The sequence below is a fragment of the Martes martes genome (genome assembly GCF_963455335.1).
Source record: "Martes martes genome assembly, chromosome: 8".
NCBI classification, from domain to species: Eukaryota; Metazoa; Chordata; class Mammalia; order Carnivora; family Mustelidae; genus Martes; species Martes martes.
The window spans coordinates 102,846,773-102,866,602 of NC_137895.1; the positions used below are offsets into that span (position 1 = coordinate 102,846,773).

The 19,830-nt window shown below is 38.3% G+C and overlaps 1 protein-coding gene across 4 annotated transcripts in view; it reads left to right on the forward strand.

Moving 5' to 3' along the window:
• Positions 1–19,830, forward strand: part of AKAP3 (A-kinase anchoring protein 3) — a 32,543-nt gene that overhangs the window by 1,799 nt on the left and 10,914 nt on the right. For 2 of the 4 annotated variants that reach the window (XM_080809984.1, XM_080809983.1), the window contains exons 2-4: positions 1,002–1,182; positions 7,491–7,586; positions 12,940–15,288. In XM_080809984.1, coding sequence (XP_080666110.1) covers positions 7,491–7,586; positions 12,940–15,288 — 2,445 coding nt within the window. In that variant the 5' untranslated portion in view covers positions 1,002–1,182. Of the gene's footprint in view, positions 1–1,001; positions 1,183–4,242; positions 4,326–4,410; positions 4,519–7,490; positions 7,587–12,939; positions 15,289–19,830 lie in introns of all 4 variants that reach the window. The other 2 variants (XM_080809982.1, XM_080809985.1) reach the window with 2 other exon arrangements.

The following is a 19,830-nucleotide window of genomic DNA, read 5'->3' on the forward strand; positions in this document are numbered from 1 at the left end:
TAGGCAGAGCAGCAGGCAGAGAGGGGGAGGCAGGCTCCCTGTTGAGCAGAGAGCCCGAAGTGGAGCTTGATCCCAGGACCCTGAGATCATGACCCCAGCGGAAGGCAGAGGCTTAACCCACTGAGCCACCCCCTAGGCAGGTATTTACATACCACCAAAGTTTCAAAAATTCTAGACTGTTAGAGCTGGAAGGGATCTTAAGAGATAACTAAGCCCAATTCCTTTATTTTAAAGATGAAGAAACTGAGACAGTATAAAAGATCATCAGTAGATAAAAAACCTTGTTGAAGGAAGCCTGTAACAAACCAGTCACTTTTGAATTTGCTAAAAATTTTAATCTTTATCTTGTGGCCTTGATCAAGATTCTTTTTGTTTCATGAAACTATGTACTAGTCCTATACTTAATCGTTAGTTAAAAGTTCATAGGGTAATATTTCCAAAGAGAATGTACTAAAAATAAAGTCCTCCTCAAGGACAGAAATTGTCAGCCAAATGCCTCTAAGTGTGATTTATTCCAGTACATTTCCTCAGATTGAGGCATTGCAGAGAATGGATTAGATTTACTGTCTCTGACCATTGAAGATAAATTATAACCCAGAGATAGTCAGTTTGGGCAAAATATCTGCAAACTTGTTTGTTTGTTTGTTTGTTTTTACAAAAGGTAAGATGCTTATAACTCAGAGTCAAGGCTGGGTCCACAAAATGAAGTGATTCCATGGACTTTGCACAAAAAAATTTAGTTGATGCTGAATTTTTATTTCTCCCTCTCTGTACCCATCTGAATTTGTTCACATATAATACTCTGTTGTTTTAAGTGCAATCCAATGGCAAAATTCCCCCCCCCCATATTCCCTGCCCAGTTACTTAAAGGAGAAAATTAATTAGGGGAAAGCAAGCCCAGTCCTTCCAAACTAAGCATCAGAGACATGGAGTGTATTTTAACCTATCCCCCTTGTCCTTTGACAACTCAGTTTCTGATAGCCTCACTACTGTTGCTATAGAGACAATGATATCACCAGTTGTGATTCTGATGTCACTCTTCAGTCCCAACAAGGAGGAGGTACATGGAAAGCTGGAGGAGGAAACAAGATCTTGAGCTGAGCAAGAACATCCCAGCATCTTCATTGACTTTTAACGTATAGTCTGGAGTCTTCTGTGGTTCACTCTTCCAGTGCTACAGAGGTAGGAAATCCACTGGACTGATAAAACAGCCCATTTTCTGAGCCTCTGTACTTAAAAAGGAGAATTCAGTGACAAGTGATGGTTAACTTTTAATGTTCAACCCAGCCTCCCTTCTCGCACAGTTTAAATTTTACATCAGGGTTTTCTGGAAATAAATGAGCCTCTCCCTCAGTAGTGTAACAGCTAAACCAATCATCTTTGCTGCTGAAATTTTAACTTAATTGCAGATTTAACCAGATCTCCTTGGCCATCCTTTTGGGATCACGAAGGGGACTTACTCCTCACTTCCCAATTTGATGATGAGTCTGGAAGCTTAACTACCTGCTGACTTCTCTTCATTGTGTAACTATTCCAAAAGTTGTGGTTTTTGTTTTTTGTTTTTTTTTCTCTTCCAGTGCTCTAATAACAAAATCAGACCAGTGTAGCTCTGAGTCCTGCGTCCTGATTCTCATTTACTTTCATCATCTCTACTGTTATTTCTGAAGCCTTGGCTAGACAATAGAGAACATGAAAAAGTCAGGATATATATAAAGCCTTGTGGAGGAAGTATCTGTATTTATGGGGCACCGGGAGAAGAAGTTAAGGGAAAGTGAAAATGGAGGAGATCCACAGAGAAGCTAACAGTGAATGGTATCTGCAAGGGAAAAGACACACACACACACACACTTCTAATCCTTAAATAATCAATTGTAACTGATGTCAAGAATAACCAAATTTATTGAGTGTGTACAATGTACCTGGCACTTAAAAGAAGGGAATGAGAGAGAAAAAGAGAATGGATATAATTGAATATATTCTTCCTTTTTAAAACTAGTAATAAAACTTGGTTGAATAAACTTTAAAACATGATGAGATAGGTATCAACCCAGCAAAAGCTTCATTTATGTTGCCTGTAATTTGGGCTTTTCTGTGACTTTAAGAACCTTGAATAAACAGGAGTCTCTTGCTTATGATGTATATAGGAGAAAAATGTCGAGATAGAGCTGTGGTCTGAAGTGCAGGACCCATAACCAAATCCCTGTGTTATGCCCTCTCTGGCTGGCATTCACGATTTGCATTCCTCCTCGATTATTACTGAGGCAGTAACCACGCTGGCACTTTTTAAGGGTTGTCCCTTCTATGGGCCACAGGATCCCTCTTGGCTATAGAAAAATATCATACCTTCTGGGATGTTAACCTGCAAAGCTGTATTATTTAAAGGAATATATCCAGTGTTTTTAACATTTCCTTTCTGGGACTCAGTTTCTTAATTTATAAAATAAGGTTATTAGAATAAATGGCTTCTAGGGTCCATTTATCTATACGCTGTATAGAGTTAGCTTTCTTTCCTCATCAAATTTAATAGATAATACAAAGCATCTTTTTAATTTTCTACCCTAACTCCAGGATATTGTTCACCAACTTTGAGCTTAAGATTTTTATGAATCTGTTCATTGGGTCCATTAAACTCTAGATTTTCCTTCCCTCTTTTTCAAATTTCATTATAGGAAATGTATATAGATTTAGAAGTATGAATATCATTATCATCAAAAGATATTTAAGTACTTCATATAAATACAACTAGCCAGTACATTTAGGGAGTTTAAAATTTAAAAGACGATTCATGGATGCAGATAAAAATGCAGAAGACATACAAAATAGAATAAAAACGTTAGTACGTGTAAGTAGAAGTTTTTGTTAGATATATATGACTAAAAGTTTGTTGATTTATTGGTGTTATTGGAATAGGAAGTTCTGTTAATAAATCATTGGATAATTATTTATACCTTGAATGTGTTTCTGGGGTGAACTTATCCCCAAAAGGAACCAAGCTTCAAGAAAGCTGAATGTGTGGCTTACCACCATAGCAAACTCGAGCAAACCATTTTTTGTTGTTCTCAGATTCTCCTATTTAAGAAAGAAAGAAAAGATTACACTATCTGGAATTCGAAATAGGCAGTTTTCCTGTGTTCATTCTTTCAGCAGATAATTTTTTTTCATTTTATTTTGTTTTATTTCTTTTCAGTGTTCCAGAATTCATTGTTTATGCACCAAACCCGGTGCTCCATGCAATATGTGCCCTCCTTAAAACCCACCACCAGGCTCACCCAACGCCCCACTCCTCTCCCCTCTAAAACCGTCAGTTTGTTTCTCAGAGTCCACAGTCTCTCATGGTTTGTCTCCTCCTCCGATTTCCTCCAACTCCTTCTCCTCTCCAACTCCCAGTGTCCTCCATGTTATTCCTTATGCTCCACAAGTAAGTGAAACCATATGATAATTGACTCTCTCTACAGCGGATAATTATTAAGCACCAACTTTAAGACACTAGTTACTATGAGGGATCCAGAGATGAGTAAGAGAATGCATCTGTCCTCAAAACACCATCTTACAATCAAAAACTAATGATGTTAGTTAGTATGTTAGTATGTGACTAACATAACCTAATTTTTTTTCACTTAAAAAATAATTACAAAGATGAAATATACGTGAGCAATTAAAGAACTAGATGGGATATAAAGGTTGAAACAAAATATGATGGAAACTTTGGCAGAGGAGCAATCACTTTCAATTAGATATTTAGAAAATATTTTATAGACGTGGTAAGCTTGTCCTGAGCTACCAAGCAAGGGTGGGATTTAGAGAGAGATCACAGGGGGGTGGAGTGTGCATGGATATTCCAATATGAGAGTACAATGCCTTAATGTCTTCTATTTAAATGTCTCAGAAGAGGAAGTACAGGGAGAATTTTTGATCTGGAAGCTAGAGCTAACATTAACTATATATGCTCTTTGCAACATGAAGATGTATATTTCTCTCAAGTCCTCAAAAGAATATTTACAAAGTGCTTTGAGATCCATGAATTCAGGACACTTATTCTTCATCCTAGCTACTACTTTTCTGACTTCCTAATCAAGAAGTTTGAGATGAAGTTAAAAACTTTTAGTTTTGTCATTGTTAAATAACCCTATATACCACTGATTTGAAAGTAGAGAATAACAATAGTCATTTCAGACAGTGTTGGCCAGAAAATGGATTTTTTTTTTTTTTTTTTTTTTTTTTTTTGTCATCTGGGAACATCAGACTGCACCCAGAATAAGATGTGGCCTTTAAATTGAATGTCATTTTGTGCTCATGACCTGTGTACTACATGTGAAAAATAATGAGTAAGTCAAAATCATTATTTGGTAATAAGAGCAATAGGGTTCTTATGTAAAATTAGTCACTGTTATCTTTGTCTTTCCATTGCAGATCCCTTATATTTCATGGCAGGAGGGGTGGGTAAATTTAGGGATAGTGAAGACAACAACAAATTAATCAGGAGCTTTCCTTGTATCTCAGAACCTGTCCTCAGTAAGAGTAAGTGATCACATAATTTCCTTCCTTATGTACTTAATTTTCATTCTGGCTTTTTAATTGCAATAGATAGCTTAAATAAGTGAGGAGCCTCTATCGATTTTGTCATTTTCTATTAGATGTAATTCATTAAGATAAAATATCAACTGGAGATTGAAAGGTAAGCTTCTGGCTTTTACTTGTTCTAGCAACAGTTCAGAGCAATCTATTTCTAAGTCTTCTCATTCTCTGTCCAAGTAATAGTAACATCCATTCCTTTGTTCATGGTACCGTGCTTACTCAAGTATAAGAATATTAGCATATAATAGTTGCTGAGAGACAATAAAGGCTTAACTTCAGAGACATTAAGAACTCCCTTGTTATGGTTTTAAAAAAATCAAAATAAGATACCAAAGAATGTTAGGAAATCTTAGAAAATTTTTAAAGAAAAGAGTAAATAAAAATAAACCTGGAGCCAGGCAGTCTTTCTCAGAATTCCCAGACCCAGGGATCCTCATTCTTATGTAGATGTACTTTAGAATCACACAGGATGCTTTTAAGATATTCAGTGGCTAAGTTTCCCCACCCAAAACCAATGAAATAAGGTTCTTTGGGAGGTAATATCTCAGTCAGTATCTTTAAACAGTTCTCTGGGTGATTCTAACTTCTTTTTTTTTTTTAAGATTTTATTTATTTATTTGACAGATAGAGATCACAAGTAGGCAGAGAAGCAGGCAGAGAGAGAGGAGGAAGCAGGCTGCCCGCTGAGCAGAGAGCCCGATGCGGGGCTCGATCCCAGGACCCTGGGCTCACCACCTGAGCCGGAGGCAAAGGCTTTAACCCACTGAGCCACCCAGGTGCCCCTGGGTGATTCTAACTTCTAATCAAGGAGGAAAACCCACTGTGTTCCCAAGGAAACTATTGTATTACAATGCCAGGAAGAGTAAGAGAAACTCCCTAGTCTGAGTTAGTGATTAGGGTGTGAAAACAGGTACAAATCTTTGTGGGAGTAAAGCACAAGTAGCTCTTAAAAGGTCTTATTTTTTTTAAAATAATTACTTGTAATACGCTATATAAGAAAAATAGTAAATCCATTTATAAATAAGCTTAAATCTTGTATAATCTGTATTTGATTTGTGTTGGTTTTATCTTGAGGGAGGATGTCAGCCCCCACCATTGGCCAAAGTCCTTTAAAACAAACATTTCCAATTAACCCAGATATTCAACCCTTCATAATGCTTAACTTATTTCAAGCAATGTTTATTTTTTTTTTTTTTTAAAGATTTATTTATTTATTTGACAGAGAGAGATCACAGTAGACAGAGGCAGGCGCAGAGAGAGAGAGGGAAGCAGGCTCCCCGCTGAGCAGAGAGCCCGATGCGGGACTCGATCCCAGGACCCTGAGATCATGACCTGAGCCGAAGGCAGCGGCTTAACCCACTGAGCCACCCAGGCGCCCCTCAAGCAATGTTTAATAAAATTTAATTTCACTGTAAAAAAAAAAAAGGATAAGCTTTTGGACTTTATTGTAACAGTTTAAAACAACTTACAACAATTTTAGGATTTATTTATTTATTTATTTGAGAGAGAGCATGCACAGAAGCAGGGGAGAGGGGCAGAAGGAGAAGCAGACTCCCCACTGAGGCAGGGAGCTGAGGTCAACCCCAGGATCTCTGGATGCGACCTGAGCTGAAGGCAGGCGCTTAACCCCTTAACTGACTGAGCCACCCAGGCACCCCTATAACAATTTTAAATGAATGTTTTATTTTCTTCAATCCAAATATGAGAATACACACACACACACACACACGCATTTCTAAAAGACATTTCCATTAAAGAGGAAAAATTGGCCATCTTATTCCACCTTGTTGAGAAAAATTGGCCATTTTATTCCACCTTGTTAAGCAAAGTTTATAATGAAAGAAGGGAACTTCAGTGGGGAAGCCTAGTAATGGAAGTCTGGCATGGAAAAAGAGATCAAAGAAAAGCTTCTTGTAGATTATCAGTGGACAAATATTATAATTAGCCATGTTTTCAAAGACTCAAATAAGATGCAATGCTAAGGAAAGTGGACAAGACTAAGGCCAAAGGAAAAAGGTCTGTTACGCTCAATTTTGAGGTTAGCAAAAAGCAAGTATAAGCAATTCTTTCATGAAAAGTGGCAACAAATGAAAAAAGAAAGTGGTAGCAGCTAGAGGGAGGCTTTGGGGTGGGAGAAGACAACTAAAATGATTATCAGTTTTCTGGTTTGGAAGACCAGCTAGACGGCAGTGCCATTACTGAGATTAGGGAATAGAGCAAAGTATTGGGAGCGTTATGGAACAATCAACAACAGCAAGGCATCCATGCAAAGGTCCACTGAATGGTGTATGTGGCATCTCTTTTCTCCTGGCACCAGAAGTTTGGCTGAACCATCGAGACTAAGAATCTCCCCCACCCTTAGCTATCTGGAGGAGGGATTAAGCTCCTCTTAAGAAGGAACTACTAGAGTTACTGCTAATATGAGTTAAGTTAGTGCTCCAGAAATTAATGAAAATGAAACATCTACTACTTTAAAAGTAAAAGTTGGTGGGGCAAAAAATAATAAGTTGGTGGGACAAGAATGGGCAGGGAAAATATAAATTAATTCTATTTTGATCACATTGAGTTTTGAGTGTCTAGTGAAAATCCAGGATGTGGAAAGGTTGTCAAGCAAGGACACATAGAGCAGGACTTGGCTACATAGGTTCATTCATGAACAAATCTGTAGTAAGTACCTCTAGTGTATACCAGGCACTGGCCTCAGTACTAGAGATACAAATATTTAAGAAATCTTCATGCACTTGAAAACTGAGAATGGAGAGATCTAGAGATTCATGCGTTGTAGTAGCTCTTGGGCCAGGTCTCTATTGAAAGCGTTGCTCCTGTTGGGCATGCCTGAGTCATTTGTCTTACTTCTCCCTCATTTCATGTAACTGGTCCTTTGATGGCCCTTTCTCATTTTTTTCTACTTCCAGATGTCAGAAAGGGTTGACTGGTTACAGAGCCAAAATGGAGTATGCAAAGTTGATGTCTATTCACCTGGAGACAGCCAGCCCCAGGACTGGAAAATGGTAAGGTCGAACTTCTTTAGAAATACTGATTTAGGAAAAAGTGGAATACTCACCACCACTACTCACCTCTCTGACCCACTACTCTTTAGTTACTCACTACTCACTTAAAATTCTTGGGGAAAAACGTGAACTCCTCTAGAACAAAAAATTCTCACCATATTGTTTTGGGGGGAACATCCTATATATGGTAATTTCATAGAAGAAATATAATGCAAAACCTATATATTAACAGCTGTAAATTTTTTATTAATTTCAAATAGAAGGGGATTTGATTTCTAACAAATGTCTACAAAGTTCATAGAAACTATTTTTGCAATGTAGGATGCCTCAAAATTCTCAGAACTGTAAGCTCTCATCTAAGTAATGTTATCATTCTGTTGTCATCATTCAATAAACATTTATTAAGTACTTAGTATCAGGCACTGTAAGTCAGGGTCCAGTCAGAAGATGGAAACCATAGCAAATAATGTGATATTAAAAAATTTAGTCTACCCCTGAAACAAATAATTCATTATAGGAGTTACTATATATTACATGAGTTACTATAGAGTTAGTACCAAACAAAACTGCTTTTATTACATATTTTATTTACCTCTGTTCTTTCATGTAGAAAAACAAAAGATAGATGAATTTCAATACTAAATCAAATAAACAAAAAAAGTCATGATATTTCATTAAGGAAGAAGCACTCCAGGAGATGCAAAAAAAAAAAAGAAAAGAAAGAAAAGAAAAAAAGATAGAGGGGTGCCTAGGTGGCTCAGTTGGTTGAGCATCTGCCTTCCAGTCAGGTCATGATCTCAGGGTCCTGGAATCGAGCCAGCATCAGGCTCCCTGCTCAGTGGCGGGGGGCCTGCTTCTCCCTCTCCCTCTGATCCTCCCCACTGCTTGGTCTCTCACTTTCTCTCAAATAAATAAATAAAATCTTCAAAAATAAAAAATAAAAAAGAAAGAAAGAAAATAAATTTCTGCCCTCACAGACCTTACTATTAATTTGGGAAAATAAAAAATATACATGTGAAAATATAAAAATAATTGAAAAGTTCTAAATAACCGATAGACCCCAAATATGAGAAGTTCATGATAATTTGCCAAACAGCTTTTCTGAACATAATTGCTATAGGTATTTAAAGAACAGATCAAAGTGGGAAGAGGTCAGAGAAAATTTCATAAAGTATCTTTAACAGAGATAGAGGTGAAGAGGAAGAGGATGGTAGGTAGACATGTTGACTTCAAACTAGGGTACTGGAGCAGAAGAACCCTTGCTATCATGTGGAAGTAGGAAGACATTACTGCTTACAGTTAGTGCTTTTATGAATGACAGATACTGATAGCTTATAGCCTCAATTCTAAACTTTCAGCCATTAGATTCAGATGTCCAGTTTTCAACAACAATCACAAGATTTACAAAGAAACAGGAAAGTATAGCTCACTCAAAGGAAAAAAGTAGATCAACAGAAATTATGTCTGAAAAAGACCTGATGGCAGATCCGGCAGATCCACTAGACAAAGACTAAAAACTTGGGGCACCTGGTTGGCTCATTAGTTAAGCATCTGCCTTCAGCTCAGGTTCTGGTCCCAGGGTCCTCAGATTGAGCCCCATGTCAGGCTCCCTACACAGCAGGGGGTCTGCTTCTCCCTCTTCCTCTGCCCCTCCCCCCACTTATGCGCGCGCGCGCGCTCTCTCTCTCTCGCATGTGCGTTCTCTCCCCTCTCAAATAAATAAAGAAAATGAAAATAATCTCCTAAAAAACAAAAGAAATAAACGATAAAACAATTGCCTTAAAGATGCTCAAAGAACAAAAAGAAACATGTGGAGAAACCCAAGAAAACAATGTATGAACAAAAAGCAAATATCAATAAAGAGAAAAACCTAGAGATAATGTCAAAGAAGTTCTGCATATGAGAAGTATCTTATGTACATTACTATAGGAGTACAAATTTTGTGCATATTCTCTCATTTACTATAATTGCAATCACATAAGGAAATTATTAAAATTAACAATAATTACCTCATGATCCATCAATTCCACTTCCAAGTGCAAATCTGAAGGAAACAAAATCACTATTTCAAAGTGATGACTGCAGCCTGTGTTCACTGTAGCATTATTCACAATAGCCAAGACCTGGAAGCAACCCAAGTGTCCATCCATGGATGAATGAATAAAGAAAACGTGGTATATGCACAATAGAATATTATCCAACCATAAAAAGAAGGAAATCTTGCCATTTGCAATAACATGGATGGACCTAAAGGGTGTAAGCTAAGTGAAATAAGTCAGAGAAAGACAAATACTGTATGATCTCCTTACATTTAGAGTCTTAAAAAATGAAACTTCTAGATACAAAGAACAAATAGGTGTTGCCAGGGGTGCTGGTGTGAGAGTGAGCTAAATGGGTTGAAAGAGTCAAAAGGTATAAACTTCAAACTATAAGATAAATAAGTCTTGGGGATTTGATGTACAGCATAGCAACAATAGTTGTTAATACTGTATTGTATATTTGAAAGTTGCAAAGAGAGTAGATCTTAAAAGTTCTCATTACAAGAAAAAATAATTTTGAACTATGGTGTGGTGAGGGATGTTAATGAGACTTATTGTGATCATTTTGCAATATATACAAATATTGAATCATTATATTGTGTACCTGAAGCTAATACAATATTTTATGTCAATTAAATCTCCATAAAAAATAATAAGCTTTCAGCCATGCATCAAAAGTAAACAGAAACACAAGACTCACCTGTCCAGAAATCAAAGAACTCTTCTACTTCCAAGTGGGCACAAAATTCTTAATTACTTTGAGCTTGAGATGGGCAAAAAAAAGCTACCAACACAAATTTTCCATTGTTTCTTACCCAACAGAGAATAGATCTCTATAAACAATTAATCCATTAAAGAGATCACCAAATGATTAAACAGTAAAACCAAATTCTTGATCACCACTGTCACTAATGGTTATTGGCCATCAAGGAGCCAAATTGCAAATCAAAAGCAAAATTAGTACAGAGAAAAATTAAAACTAGAAAAAACAGAATGGGGATGGCTGGGTGGCTTAGTCAGTTAAGCTGCTGCCTTCAGTCCAGGTCATGATCCTAGGGTCCTGGGATCAAGCCCTGCATTGGGCACCCTGCTCAGCGGGGAGTCTGCTTCTCTCTCTCCTTCCCACTCATGCTTTCTCTTGGTATCTCTGTCTCTCTCTTTCAAATACATACATACACACATACATACATACATAAAATCTTGAAAAAATAGAATGCAAAGTTCAATTGCCACCTTGGATTCACCTCTGAAGCCAAAGGAAAGATGCACCTCGTACCCTTCCCTCCAGATAATATTTACCTCTGTTAGGTGGATCTGCTGGACCTCTTGGCAAAGACTTCCAAAACTGTTAAAAGATCATTTTCAGAGAAGGTGAAATAATGACTTTCATGTATATATAAAAGTAAACTCATGGTGGGGCTCAGACTGGGTGAAATAATGTGTGTAAAGCGGGAGCACAGTGCCTGGCAAACACAAGTATGTAAGAAATAGTAGCTAGTAGGGATGCCTGGGTGGCTCAGTTGGTTAAGTGTCTGCCTTCAGCTCAGGTCATGATCCCCGGATACTAGGACCGAGTCCCACATCAGGTTCCTTGCTCAGGGAGGAGCCTGCGTCTCCCTCTGCCTCTACCATTCCCCCTGCTTGTGCGCGCACTCACTCTCTCTCTCTCTCTGACATATAAATAAAAAATCTTAAAAAAAAAAAAAAGAAAGAAAGAAATAGTAGATAGTAACTTATGTGACACTTGATAATTAAAGTGCCAAGTTATTCTTTAAAGATGGGCAATACTTGTCTTTCCTAGATAGACATTCCTCTAATATAATTACAGTGTTCCTTTACATTTGATAGTAAATAGGACACATAATTCTTTTTTTTTAAGATTTTTTTATTAGTATTTATTTATTTGACAGACAAATCACAAGTAGACAGAGAGGCAGGCAGAGAGAGAGAGAGGAGGAGGAGGAGGAAGCAGGCTCCCCACTGAGCAGAGAGCCCAATGCAGGGCTCAATCCCAAGACCCTAGGATCATGACCTAAGCTGAAGGCAGAGGCTTTAACCCAGTGAGCCACCCAGGTGCCCAGGACACATAATTCTTATTTTAGTCTATGCTCAAGTGAAAATTATAGATTGTAATATATAAACCTAAAAATATGTATATGTGCTTATTACAGCTAGTGTCCATTAAAGAATCTGTATTCATTCAAAACTAATAAATTGTCCACAGATATTAACTCCTCAATTAAAAATTGATTGTTCACTTAAGTGATATCATATAGTTCATTGGAAGCCATTTAACATATCAAGACTGGCTTGTATAGCCCAGCAAAGTGATTAATGATGCACAATTGTCCTTGAATTCTCTAATTTTTTTAAACTATAGTTTTAATAAGAGATCTAAATAAAAACTGATAAGCCATAGAAAATAGCAAGTAATATAAAGATAAGAAAAATTGAATTCAGTGCAAATGCTTACTCTGCTACATAGCAGATGACTGTCAGATCTTAAGGGTATATATATTTTTTTTTAAGATTTTGTTTATTTTTTTTATTTGATATACAGAGATCACAAGTAGGCAGAGAGAGGCAAGCAGAGAGAGAGCGGGAGAAGCAGGCTCCCCGCTGAGCAGAGAGCCCAATGTGGGCCTCAATCCCAAGACCCCAAGATCATGACCTGAGCCAAAAGCAGAGGCTTAACCCACTGAGCCACCCAGGCGCCCCTTAAGGGTGTATGTTTTAAAAGCACTATAGTGTAGTGGCTGAGAGCATAGGCTCTAGAGTGAGACTGCCTGGTTTGGAACTCCTGCTCCATCAGTGATTAGCTGTATAACCTCAGATAAGTAACTAAAGTGATCTCTCCTTTCTTCAGTTCCTTCTTTTGTACAATGTGGATAATGAGAGCACTAACATTTAAGTTTACTGTAAGAATAATGTTAACTGAGGGGCATCTGGGTGGCTCAGGCAGTTAAGCATCTGCCTTCAGCTCAGGTCATGGTCTCAGGGTCCTGAGATGGAGCCCCGCTCTGAGGAGAGTCTGCTTCTCCCTCTCCCTCTGCCCCTCCCCCTCACTCATGCACTCTCTCTCTCTCTCTAATAAAAAAATAAAATCTTTTTTTTTTTTTTTTAAAGAATACTGCTAAGTGAGATAGTAGTCTTAAAATACTTGGAGTAGTGCCTGATATGTCATACTAAGTGCCTAATAAATGTTGGTTACTTTTATTGTGATGATACAGCAGTTAAGGCTTAAGAAAGGTGACCATTTTTGTAACCAGTCTTTGAGGTTGTCCTGAATGTCCCATATCTTTACTTTGTTATAGTCGGATGAATCCTTGTCTATTTTTAAGGAAGCCTCAACTGATCCTATCAGAGTGCTCAGCTGGCTCCGCAGAGACCTGGAAAAAAGTACAGCAGGATTCCAAGATGTTAAGTTCAAACCTGGAGAATCCTCCTTAGGTGGGGAAATGAGCAACTTAGGAGACCCCTGCAAGGGTTTCTCTGTGGACTATTACAATGCCACCAACAAGGGCAGTCCAGGAAGATTGCATTTTGAGATGACTCACAGAGAGAACCCCATCCAGGGCCCCAGTGTCCAACTTGGTAATGGGAGTTCAGTAGATGAAGTTTCTTTCTATGCTAATCGCCTCACAAATCTAGTCATAGCCATGGCCCGCAAGGAGATCAATGAGAGGATAGATGGCTCTGAAAACAAATGTGTCCACCAGTCATTGTACATGGGAGATGAACCCACGCCCAACAAAAGCTTGAGTACGGTGGCATCAGAACTGGTGAATGAGACTGTCTCTGCATGTTCCAAGAATGCTACCTCAGATAAGGCTCCAGGCTCTGGTGACAGAGCCTCAGGATTATTACAGAGTCCCCCAAATTTGAAATATAAGACCACTCTGAAGATCAAGGAGAGCACCAAGGAAAGCAAGGGTGCAGATGATAAGCCTCCTTCTAAAAAGTCTTTCTTCTACAAGGAGGTGTTTGAATCTCGTAATGCAGGTGATGCCAAAGAGGGTGGAAGGTCCTTACCTGGGGAGAGAAAGATGTTGACAGGACAAGAAAGGCCTAATGACTTTACAGCTTCCGTTAGTCAAGGGATCATGACCTATGCTAATAGTGTGGTATCTGATATGATGGTGTCCATCATGAAGACACTGAGGATCCACGTGAAGGACACAACCATTGCCACCATTCTGCTAAAGAAGGTGCTGCTCAAGCATGCAAAAGAGGTCGTCTCAGATCTTATTGACTCCTTCATGAAGAACCTCCACAATGTCACAGGGACCCTCATGACTGATACAGACTTTGTCTCAGCTATAAAAAGAAGTCTATTCTCTCACGGAAGCCAGAAGGCCACAGATATCATGGATGCCATGCTTGGTAAGCTATACACTGTAATGTTTGCAAAGAAACCTCCTGAAAATGTCAGGAAAACTAAGGACAGGTCTGAGAGTTACTCCCTTGTCTCCATGAAAGGAATGGGTGACCCTAAAAACCGAAATGCAAACTTTGCAGCCATGAAATCTGAAGGTAAATTGAGGGAAAAAGTGTACTGTCCTGCATCCAAACCTGAGGAGAAGTCTTGTATCGAAACTCTGGGTGAACACATTATCAAAGAGGGCTTGACACTTTGGCATAAAAGTCAGCAAAAAGAAGGAAAATCTCCAGGTTTCCAAAGGGCAACATTTGCAGCTCCCAACAAACAGTACAAGCCTGTACCAGACATTCCTCTGGACTATCCTTTGGATACTTCCAACCTCAGCCCCCCTGTGCATCCCCAAGAGACACCTGAGAATTTTATGTGTGATTCAGACTCCTGGGCCAAGGACCTGATCGTATCCGCCTTACTTCTGATTCAATACCACCTGGCCCAGGGAGGAAGCATGGATGCACAGAGCTTCATTGAAGCGGCTGGCAGTACCAACTTGCCTGCCAACAAGTCCCCTGTAGTTTCTGATGAGTCCAGCCCCAAGTCTCCTCAAACGGGAGGTGACCAAGAGGAAGCAGAAAAGAAGGATCTGATGAGTGTTTTCTTTAACTTCATCCGGAATTTACTTGGTGAGACCATTTTCAAGAGTGACCGTAGCTCTGAACCCAAGGTGCCAGAAAAGCCAATTAAGGAAGAATGTAGCCACCAGTGTGAAAGACCAGTAACCCCTTCTCCCATCAAATTAAGTGAAGGTGATGAGGCTGGTGGTCCCTTCGCTGGGCTGACCAAGATGGTTGCTAGCCAGCTAGATGGCCACATGAATGGGCAAATGGTAGAACATCTGATGGACTCAGTGATGAAGTTATGTCTCATTATTGCCAAATCCTTTGACTCCCCCTTGGCAGAGCTGGGAGATGATAAGTCTGGGGATGCAAGCAGGCCAACTTCAGCCTTCCCAGATAGTCTATATGAGTGCTTACCAGTCAAGGGCACAGGGACAGCAGAGACTGTCCTGCAGAATGCCTATCAAGCTATCCATAACGAATTGAGAGGTATGTCAGGACAGCCCCCTGAAGGGTATGCAGCACCCAAAGTGATTGTCAGCAATCAGAACCTAAGTGATACAGTTCAGAACAAGCAACTCCAAGCCGTACTTCAGTGGGTCGCCGCCTCTGAACTCAATGTCCCTATTTTGTACTTTGCTGGTGATGACGAAGGAATCCAGGAGAAGGTAAGGAGGTAGAGTCAGAGGAATTTGGGAAGATTTGTTAAGGATTAATTAGGGTTTTAAGTTCTATTTTCTTTCTGCATGGGATGTTGGCTATAAGAAGAGTAGGAGGAGGATAGTGAGAATTTGAAGATGCCTCCTGGCAGAGATAATGGATAAAGTAAAATGGGATTTTGCCCAATAAGAGACATATTAAAGGGGAAAAAGAGGGATAAGTGTATATATATATATATAATATATATATATTTTATATATATATATGAAATGTGATGTTGATTTATCATAAGTGTATGATATGTGATAAATCAAATCTGATCCTTTTTTCTGCATACAGCGGTGGGAATGCATGGATGAAAAACCTCTAAGAGACTTGGGAAAAGAGTCAGATAAAGGTCTGGGCCTCAGCCTGAAACTTGGATAGGACAGCATATTGCCTTAAGAATGAGAAGGAGCTGCTGGGAGGCATCCCAGGAATGTACTGAGAGGGCAGGAGGTTAGTGTAAAGGATCTAGGCTTATACCCTTCCAAACTTGTCATTACTCTCTCAGCTGGTTGTCTAGCAAGTGTTGGGGATTTGACAGGATTCAGTAAATAACATCCCTCTTCCCCTTACTCTAAGTTCTGAATCAATTGAGAAGTAAGACTAAAGAATAAGGCCGATGGGAAATCAACTTATCACTGTTATTACTGATAAAGGTAAGTTCCTGCCTTCTAACTCCTTGCTCGTCCCCATGAGGCCTTGAAACTGCTTACTGAAGAGAATTGTGCATGTGTCTGGTAAGGTTGGTGTATAACTTTACAGGCAGACCTCAAAGGCATTGTGGGTTCTGTTCCAGACCACTGCAATAAAGCAAAGTCAGATGAATTCTTTGGTTTCCCAGTGCATATAAAAAGTTATGTTTACACCATACTGTAGTCTATTAAGTGTACAGTAGCATTATTTCTTTAGAAATAAGTACATACTTAAACTAAAAAATGCTTTATTGCTAAAAATGCTAACCATCATCTGAGTTTTTGGTAAATATAACTGCTAGTCAAGATCACTACAATGAATATAATAATAAGGAAAATGTTTGAAATATTGTAAGAACTGTCAAAATATGACACAGGGACCCAGAGTGAGCAAATGCTATTGGAAAAACAGCACTACTAGACTCACTTGGTGCTTTGTAAAAGCACCTTCACTTTGTAAAAAACACAGTATCTGCAAAGTATGGTAAAGCAAAACACAATAAGACAAGTATGCCTCTATATCAGTTTCAGGTGTACATTGTAATTCGATATCTGTATATACTGTAAAGTAATCATCACCATAAGTCGAGTTACCACCCATCACCCCACAATTCAGCTGTTCACACACCCCTAACCCAGTTTCCCTTTGGGCACCACCAGTCTGTTTTCTGGAATGAGTTTGGCATTTTTTGTTTGTTTTATTTGTTTTTGTTTTTTTAGATTCCACACATAAGTGAAATCATACAGTATTTGTCTTTCTCTATCTGACGTACTTTACTTAGCATAACACCCTCAAGTTGTCACAACTGGCAAGATTTTCTCCGTTTTTATGGCTGAGGAGTATTCCATTAAACACACACACACACATACACACACACACACACATAGGGCCTATATCTTCTTTATCCATTTATCCATCAAAGGACACTTGGGTTGTTTCTGGGTCTTGGCTACAAGATGCAATAAACATAGAGGTATATATAGCTTTTCAAATTTGTGTTTTTGTATTCTACAGATAAATACCCAGAAGTAGAATTGCCGGATCATATGGTAGTTCTACTTTTAATTTTTTTAAGAATCCCCATACCATTTGCCACAGTGGCTGCACTAATTTACATTTCCACCAATGGTGTATGAGGATTTCTTTTTCTCCACATCTTCTCCAACATTGTTATTTCTTGCCTTTTTTATAATAGCCATTCTGACAGGTGTGAGGTGATATTTTATTGTGGTTTTGATTTGCTTTTTCCTGATAATTAGTAATATTGAGCATCTTTTTCTGTGCCTGTTGGCAATCTGTCTTCTTTCAAAAAATGTCTGTTCCGATCTTCTGCCCATTTGTTTGTTACAGTATCTTTAAAATGTATTATTACTGAATATATTCAACACATTATATTAGTTTCAGGTGTGCAAAGTAGTAACTTTTCAATCCTGTACGTTACTCATTGCTCACTGTACTGAGTGTAGTCACCATCTTTCACCATATGAGGTTATTATAGTGTTATTGACTATATTCCCTATGCTGGACTTTTCCTCTCTGTGACTTTATAACTGGGACTTGGTACCTTTAAATCTCTTTCACCAATTTTGCCCATCCTCCAACCTTCTTCCCTCTGGCAACCCCCAGTTTGTTCTCTTTAAGAGTCTGTTTGGTTTTTGTTTGTTTTTTCATTTGTTTTGTTTTTTAGATTCCACATGTAAGTGAAATCATGTAATATTTGTCTTTCTCTGTCTTGACTTATTTTTTATTATTATGTTCAGTTTGCCAACATAGTTTGCCAGCATCATTAATTTTTGATGTAGTGTTCAACGATTCACTAATTGGGTAGTTGAGCACACTTGCCCTCCTTAATACCCATCACTTGGTTACCCCACCCTTTACCCCTCCCCTGTTTCCCAGAGTCCTGAGTCTTTCATGGTTTGTCTCCCTTTCTGATTTCTACCCATTCCGTTTTCCTTCCCTTCCCTGTGGTCCTCCTCCCTATTCCTTATGTTCCACCCTCTTACTCTGTTGGTAGAGTGGTACAGCCACTCTGGAAAACAGATGGAGGTTCCTCAAGACATCTTTAAACCTTTATATTAGCTTTAGAAGTGATTAATCCACTGCCTTTACTTACACTTACATTTACCAGTGAGATTTTTGCTTTCATATATTTTCTTGTTACTAGTTAGTGCCTTTTGTTTTTGGCTTCAAGAAGTTCCTTTAACATTTCTTATAAGGTTTTTCATCCTATAAGGCTCATCATCATTCAGTTTAGTGGTAATGAACTTTTATAGTTTTTACTTTTTGGGGAAACTATCTCCCCTTCTGTTTTGATGGGTAACCTTGCAAGGTAGACTCTTCTCAATTGGAAGATTTTTCCTCCAGCACTTTGAATATATCATACTATTCCCTTCTGGCCTGCAGAGTTTTTGCTGAAAAATCTGATAGTCTTGTGGGGGCTCCCTTCTATTTTCTCTTCTAAGAGAAAAATTGTTTTTTTTCTGCTGCTTTAATATTCTCTATCTTTACGTTTTGACATTTTAATTAGAAATTAAATTGTCTCTTTGGGTTCATTTTATATGAAACTTTCCTTGCTTCCTGGAGCTGGTTGTCTGTTTCCTTCCCCAACGTTAGTAAAGTTTTTAGCCATTCCTTTTTCAAATAAGTTTTCTCTCTGTTTTTTTCTCTCTCTTCTTCTTCTGGGACCCTTATAATGAAGATGTTATTCCGTTGATGCTGTCCTGCAGGTCTCTTAAGGTATCCTTACTTTTTAAAATTCATTTTTCTTTTTGCTGTTCTGATTGGGTCATTTCCAGTGCTGTATTCTGGATTACTGATCTGTTCAATTTCACCTAATCTTCTGTTGAATCCCTCTAGTGTATTTTTCAGTTTAACTATTGAATTCTTCCGCTCTGTGACTTTTGTCTGGTACTTTCTTATGTTTTCCCTCTCTTTGTTGAAGTTCTCACTGTGTTTGTTCATTCTTCTCCTGAGTTCAGTGAGCATCTTTATGACCATTACTTTATACTCTATCAGTATATTATCTCCATTTCACTATGGTCTCTTTCTAATATTTTGTTTTTATTCTTTCATTCAGAACATATTCCTCTGTCTTTTCATTTTGTGTGACTCTATAACTATCTGTGTTTGTTTTATAGGTATTAGGTAAAACAACTATCTTTCCCAGAGTTGAAGGAGATGAACCTTATTGTTCAACTGTGCCCTAGCTTTTGGTTGCTTCTCAGACCTTAGTGATGTTCTTTTTTTTTTTTTTTTTTACTTCAATTTAATCAACATATACTGTATTACTCTTAGTTTCAGAAGTAGAATTCAGCGATTAATCAATTACATATAATACCCAGTGCTCATTACTTCAAGTGCCAACATTAATGCCCATCACCCAGTTACCCCATCCCCTCACCCACTTCCCCTCCAGCAACCCTCAGTTTGTTCTCTATAGTTAAGAGTCTCTTGGGGTTTTTCTCTCTCACTGTGTTTATCTTATTTTTCCTTCATTTCCCCTATGTTCATCTGTTTTGTTTTTTAAATTGAACATATGAGTGAAATCATGTGGTATTTTTCTTTCCCTGACTTACTTATTTCACTTAGCATAATACTCTCTAGCTCCATCCACGTCATTGCAAATAACAAGATTTCATTCTTTTATTTATTTATTTATTTTATTAATTAACATATAATGTGTTATTTGCTTCAGGGGTACAGGTCTGTGAATCATCAGTCTTACACAATTCATAGCACTCATCACAGCACATACCCTCCCCAGTGTCCATCACCAAGCCACCCCATCCCTCCCACTCCCCTCCATGCCA